Genomic DNA, 21,440 nt, shown 5'->3' with positions numbered 1-21,440 from the left:
GTTGAAGTGAAAGAATAAAACCCAGACTTCTCACATGGCCTGGAAGGTCCAACATCATGCTTGTGACTTCACTTTTAGGTTCTTCCTCTCACTTTCTTTCTGTTCCTTTGAACGTGCAAGCTTGTCCACCCATTTGGGCCATTGTACTCATGGTTCTCTCTGCCCGGAAAGCTTTTCTCCTTGATATTTCACAGATACTCTCAGGTCAGAGGTCAACTCCTCAGCGCCAGCCCTCGTGGTCACAATTGTTATAACTGGTTTTATTTTCTTCATTGTATTTGCCACTCCCTGAAATGATCTTGTCACCTATTTCCTTGTGTGTTTGTTTTCTGACTCTCCTCTAGTATGGAAATGACGTGAGAGTAGGGATCTTGACCATAGAGTGCGCTGTGTACTTGACACAGGTAGAAACAGCACAAGTATTTACAGAACGAGTGAATAAGTCTTGAGATGAGCACTTGATCCCTGTTACTGAAGAGAGCATTTCAAAGGATGGATAAAATACTCCATGTTGAGCTAGTTGGGACCAAAGTTGTCGGTGGCCTGAGGGAAAGCCAAAATCCCCAGGGAATCCAGAAAACAGATAATCCTCATGTCTGCTCTTCTAACCTAGAGGAAGCTGAGAGGGATTGGACTGCAGATCAGAAGAGGATCAGTTCAAATGTAGGACCGGGACAAACCACTCCTCAGTGCCATTTTACTGTTTCATTATATAAAATAATAAGGTGCATTCCTGGGGTCAAGGAGTAATGTAAATCTTGGGAGTGGCCCCCTGACAGAGGTGCTGGTCTCTGCCATGCAGAATGTTCAAGGAAATTGTGCACAAAGAGGGTAGAAACAAAACCAGTGTTAGCAACTCTCCAGCTGGTCTCTCCTTCCATCCTGCTAAAAGACTGAACAAGCAAGTGAGAACCACCAACACTGTGTGCACACTCAGGAGTACTGGATGGTATACAGATCAGGCAAATCGGTGGAGGGAAAGTCAAAGAGGTGGGAAAAAGAAGTTACCACCTTATTGTTTTAGATCTAACGAGGCTTGGATCTAATAGATCTTATTGAAGTCTTGGATGAAGTTGTTTCCATCAAAAGTTAATATGCTGGGAGCACCTGGGTGGCTCAGTGAGTTAAGCCTCTGTCTTCGGCTCAGGTCATGATCTCAGGATCCTGGGATCAAGCCCCACATCGGGCTCTCTGCTTGGCTTCCTCACCTCTCTCTCTCTGCCTACTTGTGATTTCTCTCTGTCAAAAAAATAAATAAAATCTTAAAAAAAAAAAGTTAATATGCTGAAAGGACTTCGCATAAACATAGTGACCCAATAGGAAGGACTGCCCATTCCCCACCAATCTCAACTCCTACACTTTTATTTAAGAAGTTGATTATTTAGTTGATTACATTCGCCTTTTATTAACCTGGAATTTAACACACAGACACACAAAAGATTTAATTTGTGTTTTTACAACACTGTCTTCTGTCCCAATACTTTTATTAAATAGGCCATTATTGAGGCGCCTGGGTGGCTCAGTGGGTTAAAGCCTCTGCCTTCGGCTCAGGTCATGATCTTAGGGTCCTAGGATCGAGCCCCGCATCAGGCTCTCTGCTCAGCAGGGAGCCTGCTTCCTCCTCTCTCTCTGCCTGCTTCTCTGCCTACTTGTGATCTCTGTCTGTCAAATAAATAAAATTTAAAAAATCTTTAAATCGTCCATTATTTCTCCACTGATTAGTATACCCCATCTAGCATTATAGATGCTTTCTGAAATAGGTTTGTTTCTAAGCTCTACATTCTATTTCACTGGTCTAGTTGTCTTTCTATGCATCCATCCTATGTTGTTTTAATCACAATTTATTTGGCTATCTGGTAGGGTGAGCACCCCTTCTTCACCACCTCTCTTTCCTTCTCACTCTTTTTTACCTCTCTTTCCCAAAAATGATGTGTAAATTCTGTGGAAAAAATGTTTGAGGGGCGCCTGGGTGGCTCAGTGGGTTAAGCCTCTGCCTTCAGCTCAGGTCATGATCTCAGGGTCCTGGGATCCAGTCCCACATCGGGCTCTCTGCTCAACAGGGAGCCTGTTTCCTCCTCTCTCTGCCTGCCTTTGATCTCTCTCTCTGTCAAATAAATAAATAAAATCTTTAAAAAAAAAATGTTTGAATGGCACCTAATTTACAGATTAACTCAGGAAACACTGCAATCCTTGCAATACTGAATCTTCCTATCCACGAACATAGTGAAGCGTCACATTGATTGAAGTCCTTTGCCTTTGATCGAGTCTTTATCATTATCTCCATAATGATCTTGTTTACATCCTGAAAAATAAATGAGAAAAACACAAACAACCCACTGAGAAATGGGCAGAGGTTCTGAAGAAAAAATACAAGTGGGAATCTTGTTGTCAAGAAGACACTTCACTTACTGGTAACCAGGGACATCCAAATGAAATAAAAAAATATCATTTTACGCCATATAATCAGTAAACATTAAGTAGTTTAATGTTTATCAAGTGTTAGAAGTGATAGTGAACCTTTAAACTCTACTGATGGACATAAACTGGTATAACCACGGAGGAGTAGAATTTAATATAGTAAAAAATGTTCATACACTAGTACCCAGTAATTTTATTTCTCTCTCTCGAGAAATTCCTGCACAATTTAAAAGATATCATTATTATGAAAAACTTAACAACTGTCTTTAGTAGAGGAATAGTTAAGCTATAGTTTCATTATGTAATGTGAAGCTATTCAGCACCTGAAATGAAGAAAAAACTCAGCTCTCCACCCAAAAACACAATGTGACTAATAAAAACAGGTTGAAAAATGAGATGCTACTTTATAATTTTTATGAACACAAAATAATAGTATATATGTTGTTTATGGGTACATATATAAGTGATAAAAGCACAAAAATTTATAAGGGAATAACAAAAAACATTTTAAGATTTTAGTTGTCTTTATGGAGAAAGAAAGGGAAGAAAGGAGAAATGAGTTGGATTTTTTGGTAAAATTTTATTTGGGGAAAAATATTAAATATGGCAAAAATTATCAGATATGGGTAGTGGTACATATGTATGTTTGAATTATTGCATAATTTGTAAAACATCTTAGATTTCATGCTGATATAATACTAGATATTTAGGTGCAGCAACACAGTAGATTTCTACCTAATTCCATTTTGCATATAAGCACAAAATACTTTTGAATTGTAAATAGATACAAATATTTTCAAGAATGCAGTTATGGTATAAATCAAGGCAAGACTGGACTTGGTTTTATTCAGGGATTTACCAATGTTTTCCCTTATTTTGGAATAACCTCATTATGGCAATGACCTTTGTAATATTTGAATTTACAATACAAAGCATCCGTGTCAGTTCAAATACGTGGATGTTAGGATTCTACATATGGGTACGAGCAAATCACTATTTCATTATGGCATCTAAGATAGGCATTAACATATTGAATTTTGTACTATATCATGATATTAGTTATATCATTTGTAACAATCATAACTATGTAGTGATAATTATTAGAAATTACTTTCATTTTGCCTATATTATTTCACTTGTATAAAGCTCATTTTGCCTAGGTATCATACCTATTTATTTTTAAGATTTATTTATTTATTTGAGAGAGAGAGAGAGAATGCGTGTGAAAGGGGCAAGGGCAGAGGGAGAGAGACTCCCAAGCAGACTCTGCACCAAGTGGAGAGCTGGGCACGGGGCTCAATCTCACGACCCTGAGATCACAACCTGAGCTGAAACCAAGGATGGGACGCTCGACCGACTATGCTACCTGGGCGTTCCTCTTTATTGTTAAGAGACTAGGTATGAAAGTAGATGCGAATATCTATGGATTTCCTTGAAGAACAGGGAAGGCGGTCTTAAAGGGCTGGCCTCCTCCTCTGCCTCCCCACTGACCTCCCCACTTACAGGCTCTTCAGGAAATCAAGTCCATTAGGATAGGAAGGGGGCAGGGGCTGGTTTAGGGATATGGTAGGGGATGTGGATTCCCCGAGTCTGGAAAGATAGAGAAATGACACTTTCTGTAGTGACAGAGACTTGCTTTTTGCTCCCACTTTTAAGTAGCTCTCAAGGTGCCAGAAGTTGGCACGTGGATACTCTAGAGAAGAAGCTTCTGAGGACAGCCCTCAGCCTGTAGGGACTAGCAAAGCCCAGCAGATGGCGCCACCACGATGCTGCGCGCTGATGATCAGCCAATCTAACAAATGGGCACGTGAGGCAATTTAATGTTATTCAAAAAGAAAAAAAAAGAAAAGAAAAGAAAAGAAAAGAAAAGAAAGAAAGAAAGAAAGAAAGAAAAGAAAGAAAGAAAGAAAGAAAGAAAGAAAGAAAGAAAGAAAGAAAGAAAGAAAGAAAGAAAGAAAACTTGAAGTCTCATAACTAAGACTGACGAAATTGATTCCCTCTGTTGGGAGTAATGAAAGGATACTGTCCCACAGCATGCGAGAACAGAAAACATTTACTATAGACTGGCACCGTGTTCCTCAGTAATCCTGACCTCAGCATTACCTTTCCCCTTGGGCCTGGCCTACCCATTGCTTGTGGCCAGCTCCCCCTCTTTCTGTTCAAATTCTTCTCCTGTGTCCCCTCTTCATCTCATTCTTAGTGTACCCAAATCTCTGTCTTTGCCCACAGACGGAATCTGGAAAGTCCTTGTTCTTTATCTTCAGTACAAATCGACATTTGTGTGTCTCTCTCCTTTACCAGCATTCCAGACTACTTCTGGGGACCATTGCGCGTACATTAAAGGGTTCGTGAAGGGCCCTCTCTCATTAAAAGTGACTTTATCCAAGAAATAATTTATCCCCGGATGAAATAGTTTATCCCCTAGAATGAAAATTGCTGCAAATTTTTGGGAAGGGCAGTTTACAGAGTAGAGTGTAAAGAAAGCCGTTGGAGAAATAGACCATATTTCTGCGTGGAGAGACTCTCTGTGGTAAGAATGTCAGTTCTTCCTAAATTGATAGCTACACCAGAATAATTTCCAGATGAATCAAATGTTAAACATTTTTTAAAAAATGTATAAAAAACTAAATTGTAATTAATCTGGGTAGCTATGCAAACTCTGAAAGGAGAACACTCTTAATTGTTTTCTAAAAATGGGAAAATTTGGAGAGGGTGTTTGGATAATGGACATCGGAGAGCGTATGTGCTCTGGTGAGTGCTGTGAAGTATGTAAACCTGGTGATTCACAGACCTGTACCCCTGGGGCTAATAATACATTATATGTTAATTTAAAAAATGGGAAAATTTGACTATAAAAGTTAAGGTCATTGTATTTAAGAAAAATCACGCGTGGCTTATGAATATGTAAACTGGACCGGTTTGACACCATCTAATGAAGGGGAAGGTATGCATACCCAGTGATCCAGTCGTTCGGTGAGCACCAGGGCACAGAAATGTACTAGAACACTCAATGCAGCAGTGTTGGGAATAGCCTGAAACTAGAAATGTCCATCAGCAGTAGGAGGGACAGATTGTGGATCACTTGTGCAATGAGACAGAACGCTATAAAATGAACAAATGACAGCTTAAACATCACAACATAGATTATTTTCACAAACATAATGTTGAATGAAAGAAGCAAGTCATAGAAAAATATGTGTTTATTATTTCACTTATATAAAGCTTAAAGATAAATGAAAGGAAGCTCTCTTGTTTAGAGATACCTACAAAGGTAAAACGATAAGAAATGCATAATAGGAAAAGATACCTTGAGTGGGTTGGAGGAGTTGTGCTCGAGAAGGAGAGGAGGGAAGAGGAGGACTTCTTCGGCTCTGGGAGGTGTTTGTCTTCTTGACCTAGGATATGATGAAAGATGGAGACAGACAGTGGAGTGGTACATCTACAAGCCAAGGAACACCAAGGATGGTCAGCCATCACCAGAAGCTGGGAGAGAGGCATGAAATAGGTTCTCCCTTGAAGCCCTTAGAGGAAGCCAATCCTGCTGACACCCTAATTTCAGACTTCCAGTCTCCAGAACTGTGAATACATTTCTGTGGTTTTAAGCAACCTAGTTTGTGGTAGTTTGTTAGGGCAGGTCAAGAAAACTATCACATTGTATTTTCACATTAAGAATATTTATTGGGGCGCCTGGGTGGCTCAGTGGGTTAAGCTTCTGCCTTCAGCTCAGGTCATGGTCTCAGGGTCCTGGGATGGAGCCCTGCATTGAGCTCTCTGCATTCTCTCTCTCTTTCTGCCTGCCTCTCTGCCTACTTGTGATCTCTCTGTCAAATAAATAAATAAAATCCTTAAAAAAAAAAAAAAAGAACATTTATTAAGGGGCACCTGGTGGCTCAGTCTGTTAAGTGTCTGCCTTCGGCTCAGGTCATGATCTCAGGGTCCTAGGACTAACCTGCGTGAGGCTCCTTGTTTGGTGGGGTGTCTGCTTCTCCCTCTCCCTCTGCCCCTCTCCACCTCTGTGCTCTCTCTCAATCACTTTCTTTCAAATAAATAAAATCTTTTTTTTAAAAAAAGAATATTTATTAAAAGTTTCCAAGAAGTCATATTTGGGGTCTCTAATTTCTTGAATAAGTCACAAAATCTAAAATAAAAAAGTACTCAAACCATCCTACTTTATATATTCTCTGGAAAAGTTACACTCAAAGATAAAATTCAAATATAAAAACGAAAGACCTCCTATTCAGAACAGAAATCTATGCGGCACATCTAGTTGTACCAACAGGTCAAGGATCAATTGTAAATGTCCAAGTACATTAAAAAATAAAGGACACAGTTTGTTCCAAGTTGGCCTGTAAAATTTTCATCCTGACCCTTTGATTCCTTTCCTTACTGGAAATTCTCCAGTGTCTGAAGTGACCCTGCATTTGGCTTCTGGGAAGCCATTCTTATTCATTCCATTTCCCTCCAGAGCAAAGAAGGGCTGACCCAGAAAGACACCCGACCCAGAACATCTCCAGGGTTGAATACTGATGCACACGGATGGTTCCGTGAGAGACCATTTTTGGTTATAAGTCGGCTCTCTGCAGGTTGGGAGAACAGACAGCCTCTGAGTTTACGGAGCAAAAGTGCTCTCAGAAACCTCACTGGGGGGTTGATTTTGTATAAGATACGAGCACATGTGCGGGCGTATTGTCCTTCTTAAGTAAGTTTCACATGATCACGGGATGCCATTAAAAAGGCGTAAAGGAGCAATACATGAAAAACAGATTTTTTAAAACATTCACAAAGCGCAAGGTGATTTCTCTAGTTCTTTCAAGTTTTCAAGTACCAAAAGAGAGCACAGTAGAGGAAAGATTTCTTCTAGAAAAATCACGAGGTAGGACAGTACAGCGATAAGAGGTTTTGAAGACAAGCTGTGTGCTTTCAGACCTCCGTTCCATTGTTTCTTAGCTTGATGTCATTATGACCCTCTCCAAGCACGAATTTCTTCATCTGTAAAATTAGGCTAAAAATTGCACCTAGGGCAGAGGGTTGCTAGGTAGATTCAATGAGGCAACATATGAGAAGCATTTAGCTCAGAATGTGGCAAATGTTAAGTGCTTAATAAATATTAGTTGCTGAAATAATCATCATCATAATAAGAAAATCTTTCCAGATTTAAACTTGAAGGAGCCATAAAAATTTCCAGTAGAATTGATTATAGAGTAAGCTCCCTAGGAGTCGATGCATTCACCCCATTAAGTTAGGCAGAGAAGGAAAATTTCAGCTTCTTAAGTTGGCTATGCTAGTACTTAACACACTCTATCCGAAAAATAAAATTCACTTCGGTTTTCTGGTGAGTTAGATAAGTGGGTCTGGTTAAGTCATTTCTGCAGAGCCTTCCAAACAGTACAAATTTGTATTTCTAACAACCATTATCAGCCATAAATCAAATACATCTCTAAGACATTCTCTTCCTTTCAATGAGTATTTCTATTATACTGGCTTTTGCCCCTTTCCAAGCAAAACATGACCTTCAGGCTAGTTTGGTGGTCACAGGGTTTTTGTGTTTTGTGTTTTCCCAGCTGTACTCCAAAGGAGCCTTAGATTTGGGTGGCCCTCCTACCAGCTGTTTGCAGTCAGAAGAGGGCAATCCCCATCATCCTAAAGTTTTCTTGGACCAAACTTTCGGGTTTTCCAGCTTTGAAAGAGAAGAAAGACATGATCTTGTTAAACATTCAAAGAAGCTGATGATATTTAAAGCCACCTGTCTGAGCTCCAAAGATTGCAATATAACCTTTATTTTCAATGATATTTGCTATTTTATCGATAAAAGCTATTTACTTACAGGAATCACTTTGTTTTTCCCGATCCATCTGGGGGTCAGAACTTAAACTCAACGGAGTGCTCCCGCTCTGCGGTGGAAATCGGTCCTTATCCCCCGATCCAACCCCGGTACATTTGCGGCTTGTCCAGGAGGTGGCACTGTTGTCTCAAACGCCTGGCTTCCCCTGGGCCCCCAAAAAAGGACCCTGGAAAGAATGGGTTATGGAAAGCAGTCAGAGGTGATAAGGGAAGCAGCGAGGAAAAGTCTAGAAACGGGGAATAATGTCAAAATATGTTTGCATAATTGGCTTCCTCCATCTCCTTTTCTAGGGGCCAATGTGAACATGAAGACCAACAACCAGGATGAGGAGACGCCCTTGCACACGGCCGCCCACTTCGGCCTCTCGGAGCTGGTGGCCTTCTACGTGGAGCACGGGGCCATAGTGGACAGCGTGAACGCCCACATGGAGACCCCGCTGGCTATCGCCACCTACTGGGCCCTCCGCTTTAAAGAGCAGGAGTACAGCAGGGAGCACCACCTCATCTGCCGCATGCTGCTGGACTACAAGGCCGAGGTCAATGCCAGGGATGACGACTTCAAATCACCGCTGCACAAGGCGGCCTGGAACTGTGACCACGTGCTCATGCACATGATGCTGGAGGCGGGTGCGGAAGCCAATCTCATGGATATCAATGGCTGTGCTGCCATCCAGTACGTGCTGAAGGTCACCTCTGTGCGCCCCGCTGCCCAGCCCGAGATCTGCTACCAGCTCCTATTGAACCACGGGGCTGCTCGGATATACCCGCCACAGTTCCACAAGGTGAGGCTTACGAACAAGGGTGCCCAGTGCCGAACCCTGTAGTCAGCAGGGTCCCCAGAGACTCTGAGGATGGCTGGCTCCCTCAACTCTCGTGGTAACTCCAGCTTCTTTGAAACTTGAGTCTCTGTCTAACTCCCTTTGCTTCTCCAGCTGGTCTCAAATGGACACACACGACCCTGGTGACTTGGTTCTGGTCCAGGTTGGTTTGATATCTGGGACGGAGGGGTGCCTGGGTGGCTCAGGTCATGGTCCCAGGGTCCTGGGGTTGAGTCCCTCTCATCTGGCTCCCTGCTCAGCGGGAAGCCTGCTTCTCCTCCCCCTCCCACTCCCTCTCTCTTGCATGCTTTCTTGCTCCATCTCTCTGTCAAAAAAAAATAAATAAATAAAATCTTAAAAAAGAAAGAAAAATATCTGGGGCTGAGAGCTGAGAATGAGAACAAGAGTTAATTTTGGAGATAACATGTTATCATGGAGATAATTTTCCATGCCTCATGTGAGCCCCAGTGAAGAAAGCCACTTTAAGTCTCCTGCAGAGGCCAATGGTGTCGGATAGGAAAATACTTGCTATCTTTTGAGCAGGATGTGTTTTAAATTACATATGGAATTGTTCTTGCTTTAAATTTTTATCTCCGCCTTGTCATTTATAACTCGTTACATTTATAACTCGTTTCATTCTGGACTTAGCCGAACTACTGTTCATGCCAGGAAAAAAAGAAGCCTGGACTTTGGGGTCAAACTTGGGTCTTGCCACTTGTCCAAGAATTTGACTTTGAACACATTACTTAAGCCTCCAGAGCCTCAGTTTCCTCCCCTGTGAAATGGGTACACTCTGCGCTTATGAGTTTGCAATAATAGGCAGACAAGGTCCTACATTAGAAGGAGATTAATCCTACCAGTAGCACACAGATAGACTCAGAGCTCAAAGGATGGTGCAAACCTTCCTTTGCTCTTCCTCTTGAGTCGCTGTCCGCCCTTGCAGAGTGCCTGCCCTGGCCCCATCTCACATCTGCAAGTACCTCTCCCTTGGTCTGTGTCCATCTTCTTGCCCCACCCCCTGCATCTCATGAGTTGGACCATCTTCATCACACAACTTCTAGAAGACAATTACTCTGTTTCTACTGTGGCTCACTCCACAAAACATAATTCCACGTGTATTTTCTAAGGCTACCTTCTTTCCAGAGAAAAGGATGGAGAGGGGGAAGGACATGGAGGCATACCTCACTTTATCTGTGAATAATAATAACCTTCTAGCAAGTTTGCTTTGAGGATGCAACAAGATAATATTTGAGAAGTGTTGACCCTGTGCCTGGTGCGTGGCAACCATTAGAGACATGGCAGCCATCACTATTTGCTATGGTTACATGGTTGTTGATTAGTGGAATCAGTGCTCTGGGCCTGGGTTAGCCACAGGGGCCTCTCCGAGCAGGAGAGACAATGTGTGAGACTGCCCAGAGATGAAATGTCATGTTTTAGCCTGAAACTCACTGCTGGTTGACCGTGGATGAAACGGTTCTCTGCGAAAGTAGCTAGAATATCCTTTCCTCTTCCAAACTGTCCCCTTTGAGAGTCAGATTAAGGAAAACAGACCTTCGCAGAGTTTCTGCTCTCCAGTGAGAAGTCTCGCAAATGTGACGAAGGTCCCCAGGTCCTCTCAGAGGTGACGGAGGAGGAGGAGGAGGAGCAGAGGCTTAGTGCTGAGTCCTGGCTTGGCCATTTATGTGTGTTACAATTTCTGAACAAGTGTCTGATACCTCAGATCTTGATTTCCTCATTTAAAAGAAAAATAGGGTGCCTGGGTGGCTCAGTGGGTTGAGCCTCTGCCTTCAGCTCAGGCCATGATCTCAGAGTCCTGGGATCGAGTCCCACATCAGGCTCTCTGCTCAGCAGGGAACCTGCTTCCCCCCTCTCTCTCTGCCTACCTCTCTGCCTACTTGTGATTTCTCTCTCTGTCCGTCAAATAAATAAATAAATAAATAATTTTAAAAAAACTTAAAAAATAAAAGTAAAAGTATCAGCTTTTCCAAAGTGTTTCACGAATAAATAGGTAAGATACGTCCATCATTCAGCCCAGTGGTGGCGCTCAACAAAATTGTTTTCCTTCATCTTCCTCCTCTCAAAACGTACGCCTCGTCGGTTGGAGTCTGTCCTCCTCACCTTACTTCGGTGGCACTTCGAGCCCGTGAATTCAGTGTCTCTTTATGTGTTCAAGGACATTATCCAGCGTTAGCGTGTTCTTATTCCGTTATATGTCTGTCCTCTGAGCTCCTCCAGTTTGGCCATATGCTAAAGAGATTTAGGACAGGATTGGCTACTGGTTGATGGCTGGTATTATAAACATTTTTGTTGCTACCCAAAAGACAGTGTGAGGGAACTGGCCCCCTTCCAAAGGAAAACTAAAGAAAAACTATTCAATTTACTATGCAGATGCTTCAGAGTGATTTAGCACAACTACTCCACAGCCCAACTTTCCAAAGAGAAAGTCATCTTTACGACAAGCCAATGACTGACTCATTTATCCAGAAGATAAAGTGGTTTGTTCTCTTGTGGATGGGGAATTCAGTTTCCTTATTTACAAGGAACAAGGTCAGAGCTGAAGATGCTGTCTTCCAAATACAAAGCAAATTTGTAGAGGGTGTATTTCAGTGAAAGCCAATGTATAAATTACATAAAGGGGGGAAAAAAAGAATTATAGGGTCTGCAATTGCTTTCCAGGGTACAAAAGGACATTTGATTTTTTTTTTTTTCTCTTGGCATAATTCAGAAGGAAGTGACACCCCAGGGAGCCAAGATTGGGTTTTCTTGTAGGGCAAGAAAGACATTTTTCTAAGGGAGGGAAAGGTATGTGAGAGTTTGGGGGAGGTAAGGATGATTTCTGCTGCTGAACAATGCTGCAAATGGAGCCCAGAGTACAAGCAGTGCCTTTGATCATTAAGTACATTTCTGCACACAGATATATCAATATAAAAAGAATTTCTCACCGAAGTGGCTTACAGAGGTGGCACTTGTTTTGGGAGTATGGCAGGGAGATTTATCTTGAATCTGTTTTTTAATTTATGCTTCCAGGTGCCAGATGATGAGGGCAAGTGTCTACAATCCTCTCCAGGTGCCACCACTGTAGAAAGAAATTTTTGTCCGATTGCTCTTCCCTGAAGAGAGAATAGAGACACCAGAGACTCACAGAAAGTGAAATTCATTGGTTATCTTCTCAAAGAAACAGCAGAAATTTCTCTCCCTGAGTCCATAGAAGTCCTTTTTCATTTGATGGTCAAGGTTCCTGGTAGTCAGGGTAGAGTGATGATTTGGAGTTCAATGTCCTGTAAGGATCTCTTTCGTTGTTGTTGCCTAGTAGAATAATCACTGAGGCCTGAAGAAAGTGTGTGCAACTGTCTTAGTTCTGGAAGAAGCCAGAACTGGCTTGCTGGTGAAGAGAGCCAGGAGGCTGTCAGGCTCTTCAGGAAGCCTTTCATGCTGGGAGAACCATCTTCTGTCAGCAGAAAATGCAGTGGTCAGTGTCAGCAAAACCCCATGACAGCAGGGGGAGCACTGGACTTTGTGCATCTAAAGACTGCAGGTTAAGAACCACTTAATTTCTTCTTCAGCCGAATGAAAGGTAACAAATTCTCTCCCTGTGACATATGGGAGTACGCCAGGTGCCAACTGAGACCTCAGATGTGAGAAGGAGGCTCCAGAAATATGAATGGATGGTGTTCCCGTATCCATAACTTAGTTTGAGCTGTTTCTGAATGGGGGCTGAGAACAATGTTGCCGAATAAAATATAGGATGCTCAGTTAAACTAAAGCTTAGGTATACAGTCAGTAATTTTTCACATAAATATGTCCCATGCAATATCCGTGACACAGTTATGCTAAAAATTCTATGTTGTCTTTCTGAAGCTCAGATTTAATCTGGCAGTCTATATTATTATTATTATTATTATTTGTTGAATCAGGGAACCCTAGTTGGGAAATAGGTAATGTGTTGCAAGAGGAGAATAACCTCTAGCCGCCTCTCTTCTGTGGTCAAGGTGTTGGCAGGAAGGGGAAGGTAAGGAATATCTGGGGACAATTTACATGTGTTGGGTAGGGGAGCATTTTGTCTTTAAATACGAGTGCGGCTTCCGTGAAGAGTGAGGGTGACTGGGAAACTAGTGTAGAGCAGAGGCCAGTTTTCTGAGGAGCCCCTTAAACCATGGGCAGAGCCTCATTACACGCTTTCTGATTGCTTCATACTTTGTTGTTTTATAATTCCATTATAAGCATACTTTTGATTCAAGCCTTGGATTAATTTCAGCTATCATCTCTCTACTAGTGACTCTTACACGTAAATCTTTATTCTGGATTATCAGCTGATCGCCCATACTTCTCACCACAGATCATCCTTTCAGAAAGGATTTATCTGGAGGTCTTTAGAGAAGGATGTGGGGTTCCCGATGGCTGCTACGTCTATTTTACCAGCAACAGATTTACATTTAAAAGAGAATTCTTTTGAAATTTCAACCAAACTCAACCTCATGTTAAAGAGTGTGGTTTTTTTGGTTTGTTTGTTTGTTTCAAAATATCTGTGCAGTGAGATTTGTGTCCTGAAACTACTAATTTCACTGGCCATTATCTAAAAATTAAAACAAGGTTAATCAGAATATATTTGAAAGAGCACTGAACTCAAATTAGGAAGACGTGGTTCAGTCCTCATGCTACTGGTTACGGTGTGCCTGTCTGGTTTCAGTTTTCTCATCCCCGGATTGGGGGGTGGTGATTAATCCGTAGGGTCTCTTGTAACTCTAGCATTCAATGGTACTGTGATAGTTTATAGCTAGTGTACAAATTAATTACCCTCAGATTTTTGTCTGTCTCTTTCACTTAGAACTCCATAGTGGTCATTCTCATCCAAGCTCTAGAGAAAAGAGCAGCTGCAGTTGCCTTAATTTTCTAAGACCAAAGTGCTGAGAAATTCCCATCCTAAGGGCCAGGTACCAAGATGGTAGTCCTTCTGGCTACACTTTCTGTAGATACGAAAATGTGGACTTTTCAGAGGTCCTTGAGCCATGGGTCTCTGGGTTCAACCTGTCTCCCTACCCACTTAGGGGTTGGTAATATAGGTCTGGTCTTTGTGTGGCGAGGCACGGCTGAAAAGGCCATGGTCAGCAGCTCCACTTTGTGCCCTGTGCCCAGAATAGGCACGTGAATGGCTCCTCTGCGTTAAGCAAGTATTTACATTGTGCTCATTTGGATCCAGCCGCCCTCACTGATGTAGAGCTTAAATACATACCAGTCGTCTGTGATGGCCTCTGCCTGGGCTTAAATATGGGACAGCTGGAAGCAGCTGGCTGCTGGACATGGACTCACGGTGGCTCACGAGAGCTGAGAAATTACCGGGAATTGTGCAAGCTGGTTGTTAAGTGCAGCCATTACGAAAAGTTAAATCAAGGGGCACCTGGGTGGTTCAGTGGGTTAAAGCCTCTGCCTTCGGCTCAGGTCATGTTCTCAGGATCCTGGGATCGAGCCCCACATCGGGCTCTCTGCTCAGCAGGGAGCCTGCTTCCCCTCCTCTCTCTCTGCCTGCCTCTCTCCCTACTTGTGATCTCTGTCTGTCAAATAAATAAATAAAATCTTAAAAAAAAATTAAATCAGATAAACTTACAACAAATAGAGTTTGCTAAAAACAAAGATAATAGACATTTAAAACATTATTTTCTAATTATTTTCTTTGTATTTTTAGTTATTTTCCTCTACATACCTATGCACTTGATGTTACTTGGGTCTGTTACCCGTGCAGTGGAAAGAGTGTATAATGATTTGTTCCCGCCCATCTCTTCCCAACCATGCATTTAGTGACCTCAGGTTGGTAGCTGTGAATCAGCCATGATGGGAGGATTTACACCACAGAAATCAGCAAATGCTATTGATCAGACTTTGATTTATTGCTTTGCTGATGTCTACACCTAAGAAATTAGTGGTGAGAATGTTACTAACACAGATTAAACTTGAAAGTATATAGTTTCGGTAGCTCTGACATTATAAATAGCACAAAAAAATGGGGAAATATGATCCCAGTATTCAAAAACTATAACATTTCAATAAAAAAGTAACTCATATTATTGATGAATGAGTGAAGTTCCAATATAGGTCTTCATTGTTTCTCATTTGTGAAACAGTTACTCTTTTGTGTAATAAAATTACCAACCAACGTTCATTTAACAACCACATGTATTCTTCATTTGCAGACATAGATTTTGGCTATGAATGCAATCTTACATCCATACAAAATTGATACAAAAATCAGTGAAAGCATTCTGAGAGAACCAATTAACTCTGCAAAATAGGAAATAAAAAGTACTGGTTATTTTATTATTCACAAAATGTGGGCTTCACATTCTTTATATTAGTAAAAATTTGTATCGCATTTATGTACATATATACACACAGTTGTTTCTCTTCCAGAAGACCTGTTATTGAACATATTTTTGCACGCCACTGACTCAAACCTCAGTTTCAGTAGGACTCCCTTATTACTTCTTGAGACCCTCTGATTGTCCCATTGGCTGGGCTGACACGGTCCTCTACTGAGACCAGGCGTCCTGCTTTGACACTGTGCTCCAGTATATTACAAATCTTTCTTTCCTGATAACCCCACTCTGATGACTCTGCTTCATCTGACCACGTTTTGTTGCTCCTGATTCCTGCTGGGTCTGGGCCATTGCAGCTGGGTTTTGATGTGTTGTATTAGAGGAGAGCTGCCTTCTCCTTTGTCTTATGCATTTGTAAGAGAAGTTCTGCTAAAAGGAAACCCCCACCCACCTCTGTCCCCAACCTTATCTTATTTCACTTGACCTACTGATGAGTTGGGTAGAAGAACTGAACTTGCTCGCTTAACTGTGTGCCTAGAGAAAACCTGAATTCTTGGTTCTTCTGTGGAGTAAGAATCAGGGAACAACTCTTTACACCAGGCAGAGGCCCATAGTTTGGGGATGCAAATTTAATCTTGGGGTAGACTACTAGGAAGTTTGATGTGGTCCCATAATTCAAAATCTTCCTTGTAATTAGTATTATGAGTAATAAAAATGACATTGTGATCTCATCTCATTTTTAAATAAGTTCTAAACTCAGGAGGGAAAGTCATTTATTGGGTCTCTAAAACCCTGTATGCTGTGACACCAAAGTCTTAAAGATGAGGATGGGTCAGGCCTAGTTACAACTGTGCATCTGTTCTCTATCGGTCTCTCATAGTCTGAGCCCTCCCTGTTTGAATCCACCCAACTCCTGGTAAGCTGGCCTTCTAATCAGATCTGGTGGTTTCTAATCTCTCTTCCTCTCCGTCATTCTTATGGCTCTGGTGATAAGCCACCTCCCAGTGCTCTCCTCGCTTGATGTTTTTCATTCTGATAGGCCCAATTTCCTTTTGGCTTTTGGAGTCATAGGGACCTGAATTTGAATCCCAGCCCCATCATTTATTAGCTAAATAACCTTGGGTTTAAACTTTCTCCGTCTTAGATTTTAAATCTGTAAAATGGGTGTAAGTATAGAACTAACCTCATAGGGTTGTTTGAAGATCAAGCAAGGCAGATACGCAAAGATTTAACATAGTCCCTGACACATAACAAGTATGCAAAAAATGGTAGCTGTAACTTTTTTCTTTCCCTTTCTCTCCTGCCTGTTAGGCTTCCCAGGCTTATTTATTTATTTATTTGACAGAGAGATCACAAGTAGGCAGAGAGACAGGCAGAGAGAGAGGAGGGGAAGCAGGCTCCCTGCTGAGCAGAGAGGCCAATGTGGGGCTCAGTCCCAGGACCCTGAGATCATGACCTGAGTCGAAGGCAAAGGCTTAACCCCCTGAGCCACCCAGGCGCCCCTTCCAGGCTTGAGACCAGTGTCCTCTACCATTTCCCTTTATTCCCATTTAGAGTATTACTGAGCGGTATGGCATTAGCCAGCACATCCTTTAATGGTGCCCAAGTCTCCACCTCCATCTTGGCCTGCTCAGTGGAGCATTATAGCGCACATTTTTGACCGACAGTAAGACTTTACCTGTGACATACGCTCCTGCCCTTGATCTGACCTTGCCTGAATTAGCACGGCCTCCCCGTTTCCTCATTCCCGTCAGTGGCTCCCCTATGTGTCCTTGTTCTCAGACTCGAAAGCCGCATTCTTTACTCCCCAGCTGATGATCACTGAGCCGTCCTCACGCTTTCTCAGAGCTCCGGTTGTCCTGCATTCTCGCGACTGGCCGGGAAGCTAGCTGCGAAGCGGTTTGGCGCTCTCCCACTCAGTCTCCTCGCTGCCCGCTGCCTTTCACATCCTTGTTTTCTCCTCTGTGCTTTTGCTCATGATGCTCAAGGGACACTTGATGATCTTTAAGCCAGTCTCTTATTATTTACCGACTTACACTGCTCGCTCTTTGAAAGATGTATGTGTTTTCTCTTCAACTAGGTTGTAAACCCCTTGAAGGCAGGAAACAGGTCTTAAACGTCTCAGAATTACAGTCACAGGGCTAAACACTGTGCTCGATAAAGGCCTCCTAATGGAATGAATTGGTTGACTCTAAGCCTCTCTTGTTAAGAACACGTAACAGTGTCCTCCTGCCTGCTAAGCCAGTCCCGAGCTCTTCAGACTGGCGTCGCAGGGGGACCGTCCGCTGGTTCCAGTCCCACATGCCCCTAACATCAGCTCTTTCCTGACGTGGGCCTTCCTTTCAGGTGACACCCCACGCACATGCGCAGACACACACACACACATACGCACACTGAACTGGGCATTGGAATGATAATCTTTCCATCTCAGTTTTGCCTGGGGCCTCAAGACAGTAGGTTCTGAACAGCCTGCATTGGAAAAAAAAACAATGCTGGATCACTTGTGATGTACGCAGAAAGGAGTTGGGGAAACCCAGTGTTGTGACCCTTTGCCCAACGACAATGGGGCTGAGCGTGGCAAGGACTGGGAGTCAGGAAGAACTCTTTGAAGAAGGTAGTTTCGGCGCAAAGGCATGTTTCCCTTCCAATGGCAAGGGGGGCTTTCTCCTCCTCTCACGTCCAGGGAGGGGGCTTGAAGAGGACTCCACAGAGAGCTTGATAGATGTTTTCTGGAGTTCCAAGGGGAAAATGGAACCAATGATAAGAAAATTTAAAGGCAAAAGTCTTTGGCTGGTTTGGGTGGTCTGTGACAAAGGAAAGGCCGGTAAATTCGGAGTCAAGAGTACTTTTGCGGCAGGTTCCCTGTGGACCAGTTTTGGGGAATGTTGCAGAACCATCTGGGTCCCTTTGACATGATAACGGGCCACACTCAGGGGTACTTCTGGAGATGGGTCAGTTTGGCAGAAAGAAGCCAGAGGTGTTCCGGTGGACACAGAAGCTGGTGGGAAGGGGCGAGGATTGCAGGGTAGAATGAGTCTTTCATCAGACTCCCCCTTCTTGGTTAGCTTCTCTTTTTTCACTTGTTCCTGAACGTTGAAGGAAGTTAGTATGATTTTATTAATCCTCCCACCTACGCTGGGACTAGCAATGTGTTTGAAGACTCAAAGGCATGAGGCTTCCTGAAATCATTTCAGGGTTCCAAGGAGCCTAAGGGATCCGTAAGTTCTCGATGTCTCTGTGAGAATGAATGAATCATGGATGTGCCTAGAACAAATAATGCTGTATGCTTCCTCGGCAGGTGATACGGGCTTGCCATTCTTGTCCCAAAGCAATCGAAGTTGTCGTCAACGCCTACGAACACATCAGGTGGAACGTGAAGTGGAAAAGAGCTATCCCCGATGATGACCTGGAGGTAAAGAATCCACGTGATTTCTGTGGTTTTCACCATAAAATAGTTTAAGACTGCAGTAGTAGGGCAGAAAATTCTAATTAAAAAACTGGTCTTGAGAATGTTTTTAAGACCTACTCAAATGCTGGGGCACCTGAGTGGTTCAGCAGGTTAAAGCTTCTGCCTTCGGCTCAGGTCATGATCTCAGGTCCTGTGTTCGAGCCTCGCATTGGGCTTTCTGCTTGGCAGAGAGCTTGCATCCCTTCCTCTCTCTGCCTGCTCTCTGCCTACTTGTAATCTCACTCTGTCAAATAAATAAATAAAATCTTAAAAAAAAAAAAAAGACCTACTCAAATGCAGCAAGACAAATGGTTATAAAACATGGGTGCGAAATGAGCGCCTAGTGGCCCAGTCGGTTAAGCATCTGCCTTCTACTCAGGTCATGATCCCAGGGTCCTGGGATCAAGTCCGACATCAGGCCCTCCTGCTTGGCAGGAAGTCTGCTTCTCCTTCTCCCTCTGTGTGTTCTCTCTCTTGCTCTGTATTTCTCTCAAATAAATAAATAAAATCTTTAGAAAGAACACAGATGTGAGAATAAATAGATGCATCATGTTTGCAGCATTTGGGAATATCTTGAGGATTTCTCCATTTAAGTGCAAGTTGAACATTTGTATAAAGGTGACAGTTTTACTTTCTCCTCAGTAATTTAGATAATTTCATAATAAGAATAATAATAGTAATATTTGAGGTTTATATTGTTACCAGAAGATAAGTCTTTCATGTAGATTATTTTATTTGCTTTTTTGAAAAGATGTATTTATTTATTTTAGAGAAAAAGAGAGAGGAGAATGAGCAGGAGGGACAGAGGGAGAGGGAATCTCAAGCAGATGCCACACTGAGCATAGAGCCCCACGAGGGGATCAATTTCACGACCCTGAGATCATGACCTGAGCCAAACAAGAGTCAGATGCTTAACCTACTGGGCCACCCAAATGCCCCCATTCCATTCACTTTTGGTTACCTTGAAGACTTTAAATACATTAAAAATCCTTAATGAGTCATGCAGAAAACTATTGACAAAGCTGAGTTAGGACTCTGCAAACCGACTTTGCTGCCTTGGTCAACCAGACCTTCCACCGCATCCTCAGTGTTAGCAGTCGCAGGCTGTCTCCAGCATGCGTGGAGAGGTACCAGGCACAGAATGCAAAGTTCATCAGGCTCAGAGCCTGATGGCTTAGGTGCAATCGTACTCTGCTACTTTGGAACTATCTGACCCTTAAAAAGTTACTTATAATCTGCATCAGCATCATTAATAGAATAAATATCTGAATGTGTGGGCTACATAAGGCATATAAATGGTGGACAGTAGTATTTTTTTTTTTAAGATTTTATTTATTTACTTGGCAGAGAGAGACACAGGGAGAGAGGGAACACAAGCAGGGGGAGCGGGAGAGGGAGAAGCAGGCTTCCTGCGGAGCAGGGAGTCGGATGCGGGGCTCCATCCCAGGACCCTGGGATCACGACCCGAGCCGAAGGCAGACGTTTAACCACTGAGCCGCCAAGGTGTACAGTAGTATGGTGATTAATTTCCAATTGCAGTTTTGATATATGCTGGCCCAGACAGTTCACATGAGTATCTTTTATCTCATTTCCCGGTTCTGAGTTGCAGCATGTTACGTACGTCCCCTCGTCTCCCTTTCCTCCTCCCATATCACGATCTCAGCCCCCGTCTCAATTTCATATTTAATTTCGTCTCACTGTCAGAGACCCTAAAAAGTTGCCACTGCGTGTAAAGTAGGGACTAAACGCGTCATTGTTGATTTCTTTAGATGTAAACCCTGGGGCTTTCCTGCCTCTAACCCGTCTTGCCTTCCTTTACAGAGATACTGGGATTTTTACCACTCGCTCTTCACTGTGTGCAGTAACTCTCCAAGGACTCTCATGCATTTATCGAGATGCGCCATTCGAAGAACGCTGCACAACAGATGTCACCGAGCAATTCCTTTGCTTTCCCTCCCATTGTCATTGAAAAAGTACTTGCTTTTAGAGCCAGAGGGAATCATTTATTAAGCCTTATGAGACAGAAGTTCCCAATCCTAGCTATTTAAGTGGACTCACCGGGTAGACACAGTTTGCATAAATAAAATGGTACTTGGGTTGATTATAACACTTCAGGGATTTCAAAACACTTGACAGATTCTGTGTCATTAATTCTGGGATATCACGGTGAGGGGAAATAAACAAGGAGTAAAGTTAAGGAATTCTCAAAGACAAGAATGTATCCAGAAGGTACTGAGAGCAGTGATAACTAATGTGTACGGTGTTTTTACTTGGTGCCTGATATATTTTTATAAAATTTTTCATATATCATCTCATTTGAAATGGGACCCAGTTTTTCTTACAACCAATCTCATTCTCCCCCTTATCAGTGGTAGGTTTATATTACGGTTCAGTTGGCAAAATCATAGGCTTTGTGATTGGCCTCGTAATCTCAGTGGCTTCCCCCAACCCCCACCCCCGCGCCACCACTTAGTTATCACTTAGCAGAGATTATGGTCACTAATTTTGCAAACTCCTGTCCCCACTTTAAGCTCTTTATAACTTACTTTTGGTGAAGAGAGCATATAAGCCTCGTCAAAACAAGGAGATCTTTGAGTTAAAGCAGAA

General features: G+C 42.7%; 1 protein-coding gene across 1 annotated transcript in view; it reads left to right on the top strand.

Annotated features, from left to right (window-relative positions):
• ASB4 (ankyrin repeat and SOCS box containing 4) overlaps positions 1 to 21,204 on the top strand; it is a 62,300-nt gene extending 41,096 nt beyond the window's left edge. The window contains exons 3-5 of the mRNA XM_059395735.1: positions 8,551 to 9,041; positions 18,684 to 18,797; positions 20,655 to 21,204. Coding sequence (XP_059251718.1) covers positions 8,551 to 9,041; positions 18,684 to 18,797; positions 20,655 to 20,843 — 794 coding nt within the window. The 3' untranslated portion in view covers positions 20,844 to 21,204. The remainder of the gene's footprint in view (positions 1 to 8,550; positions 9,042 to 18,683; positions 18,798 to 20,654) is intronic.
• The last annotated feature ends 236 nt before the right edge of the window (positions 21,205 to 21,440 follow it).

Source organism: Mustela nigripes, chromosome 4 (genome assembly GCF_022355385.1).
Source record: "Mustela nigripes isolate SB6536 chromosome 4, MUSNIG.SB6536, whole genome shotgun sequence".
In the NCBI taxonomy this organism is placed as follows: Eukaryota; Metazoa; Chordata; class Mammalia; order Carnivora; family Mustelidae; genus Mustela; species Mustela nigripes.
Note: the sequence above shows the minus strand (reverse complement) of the source record. Positions and strands in the feature narration are given on the sequence as shown.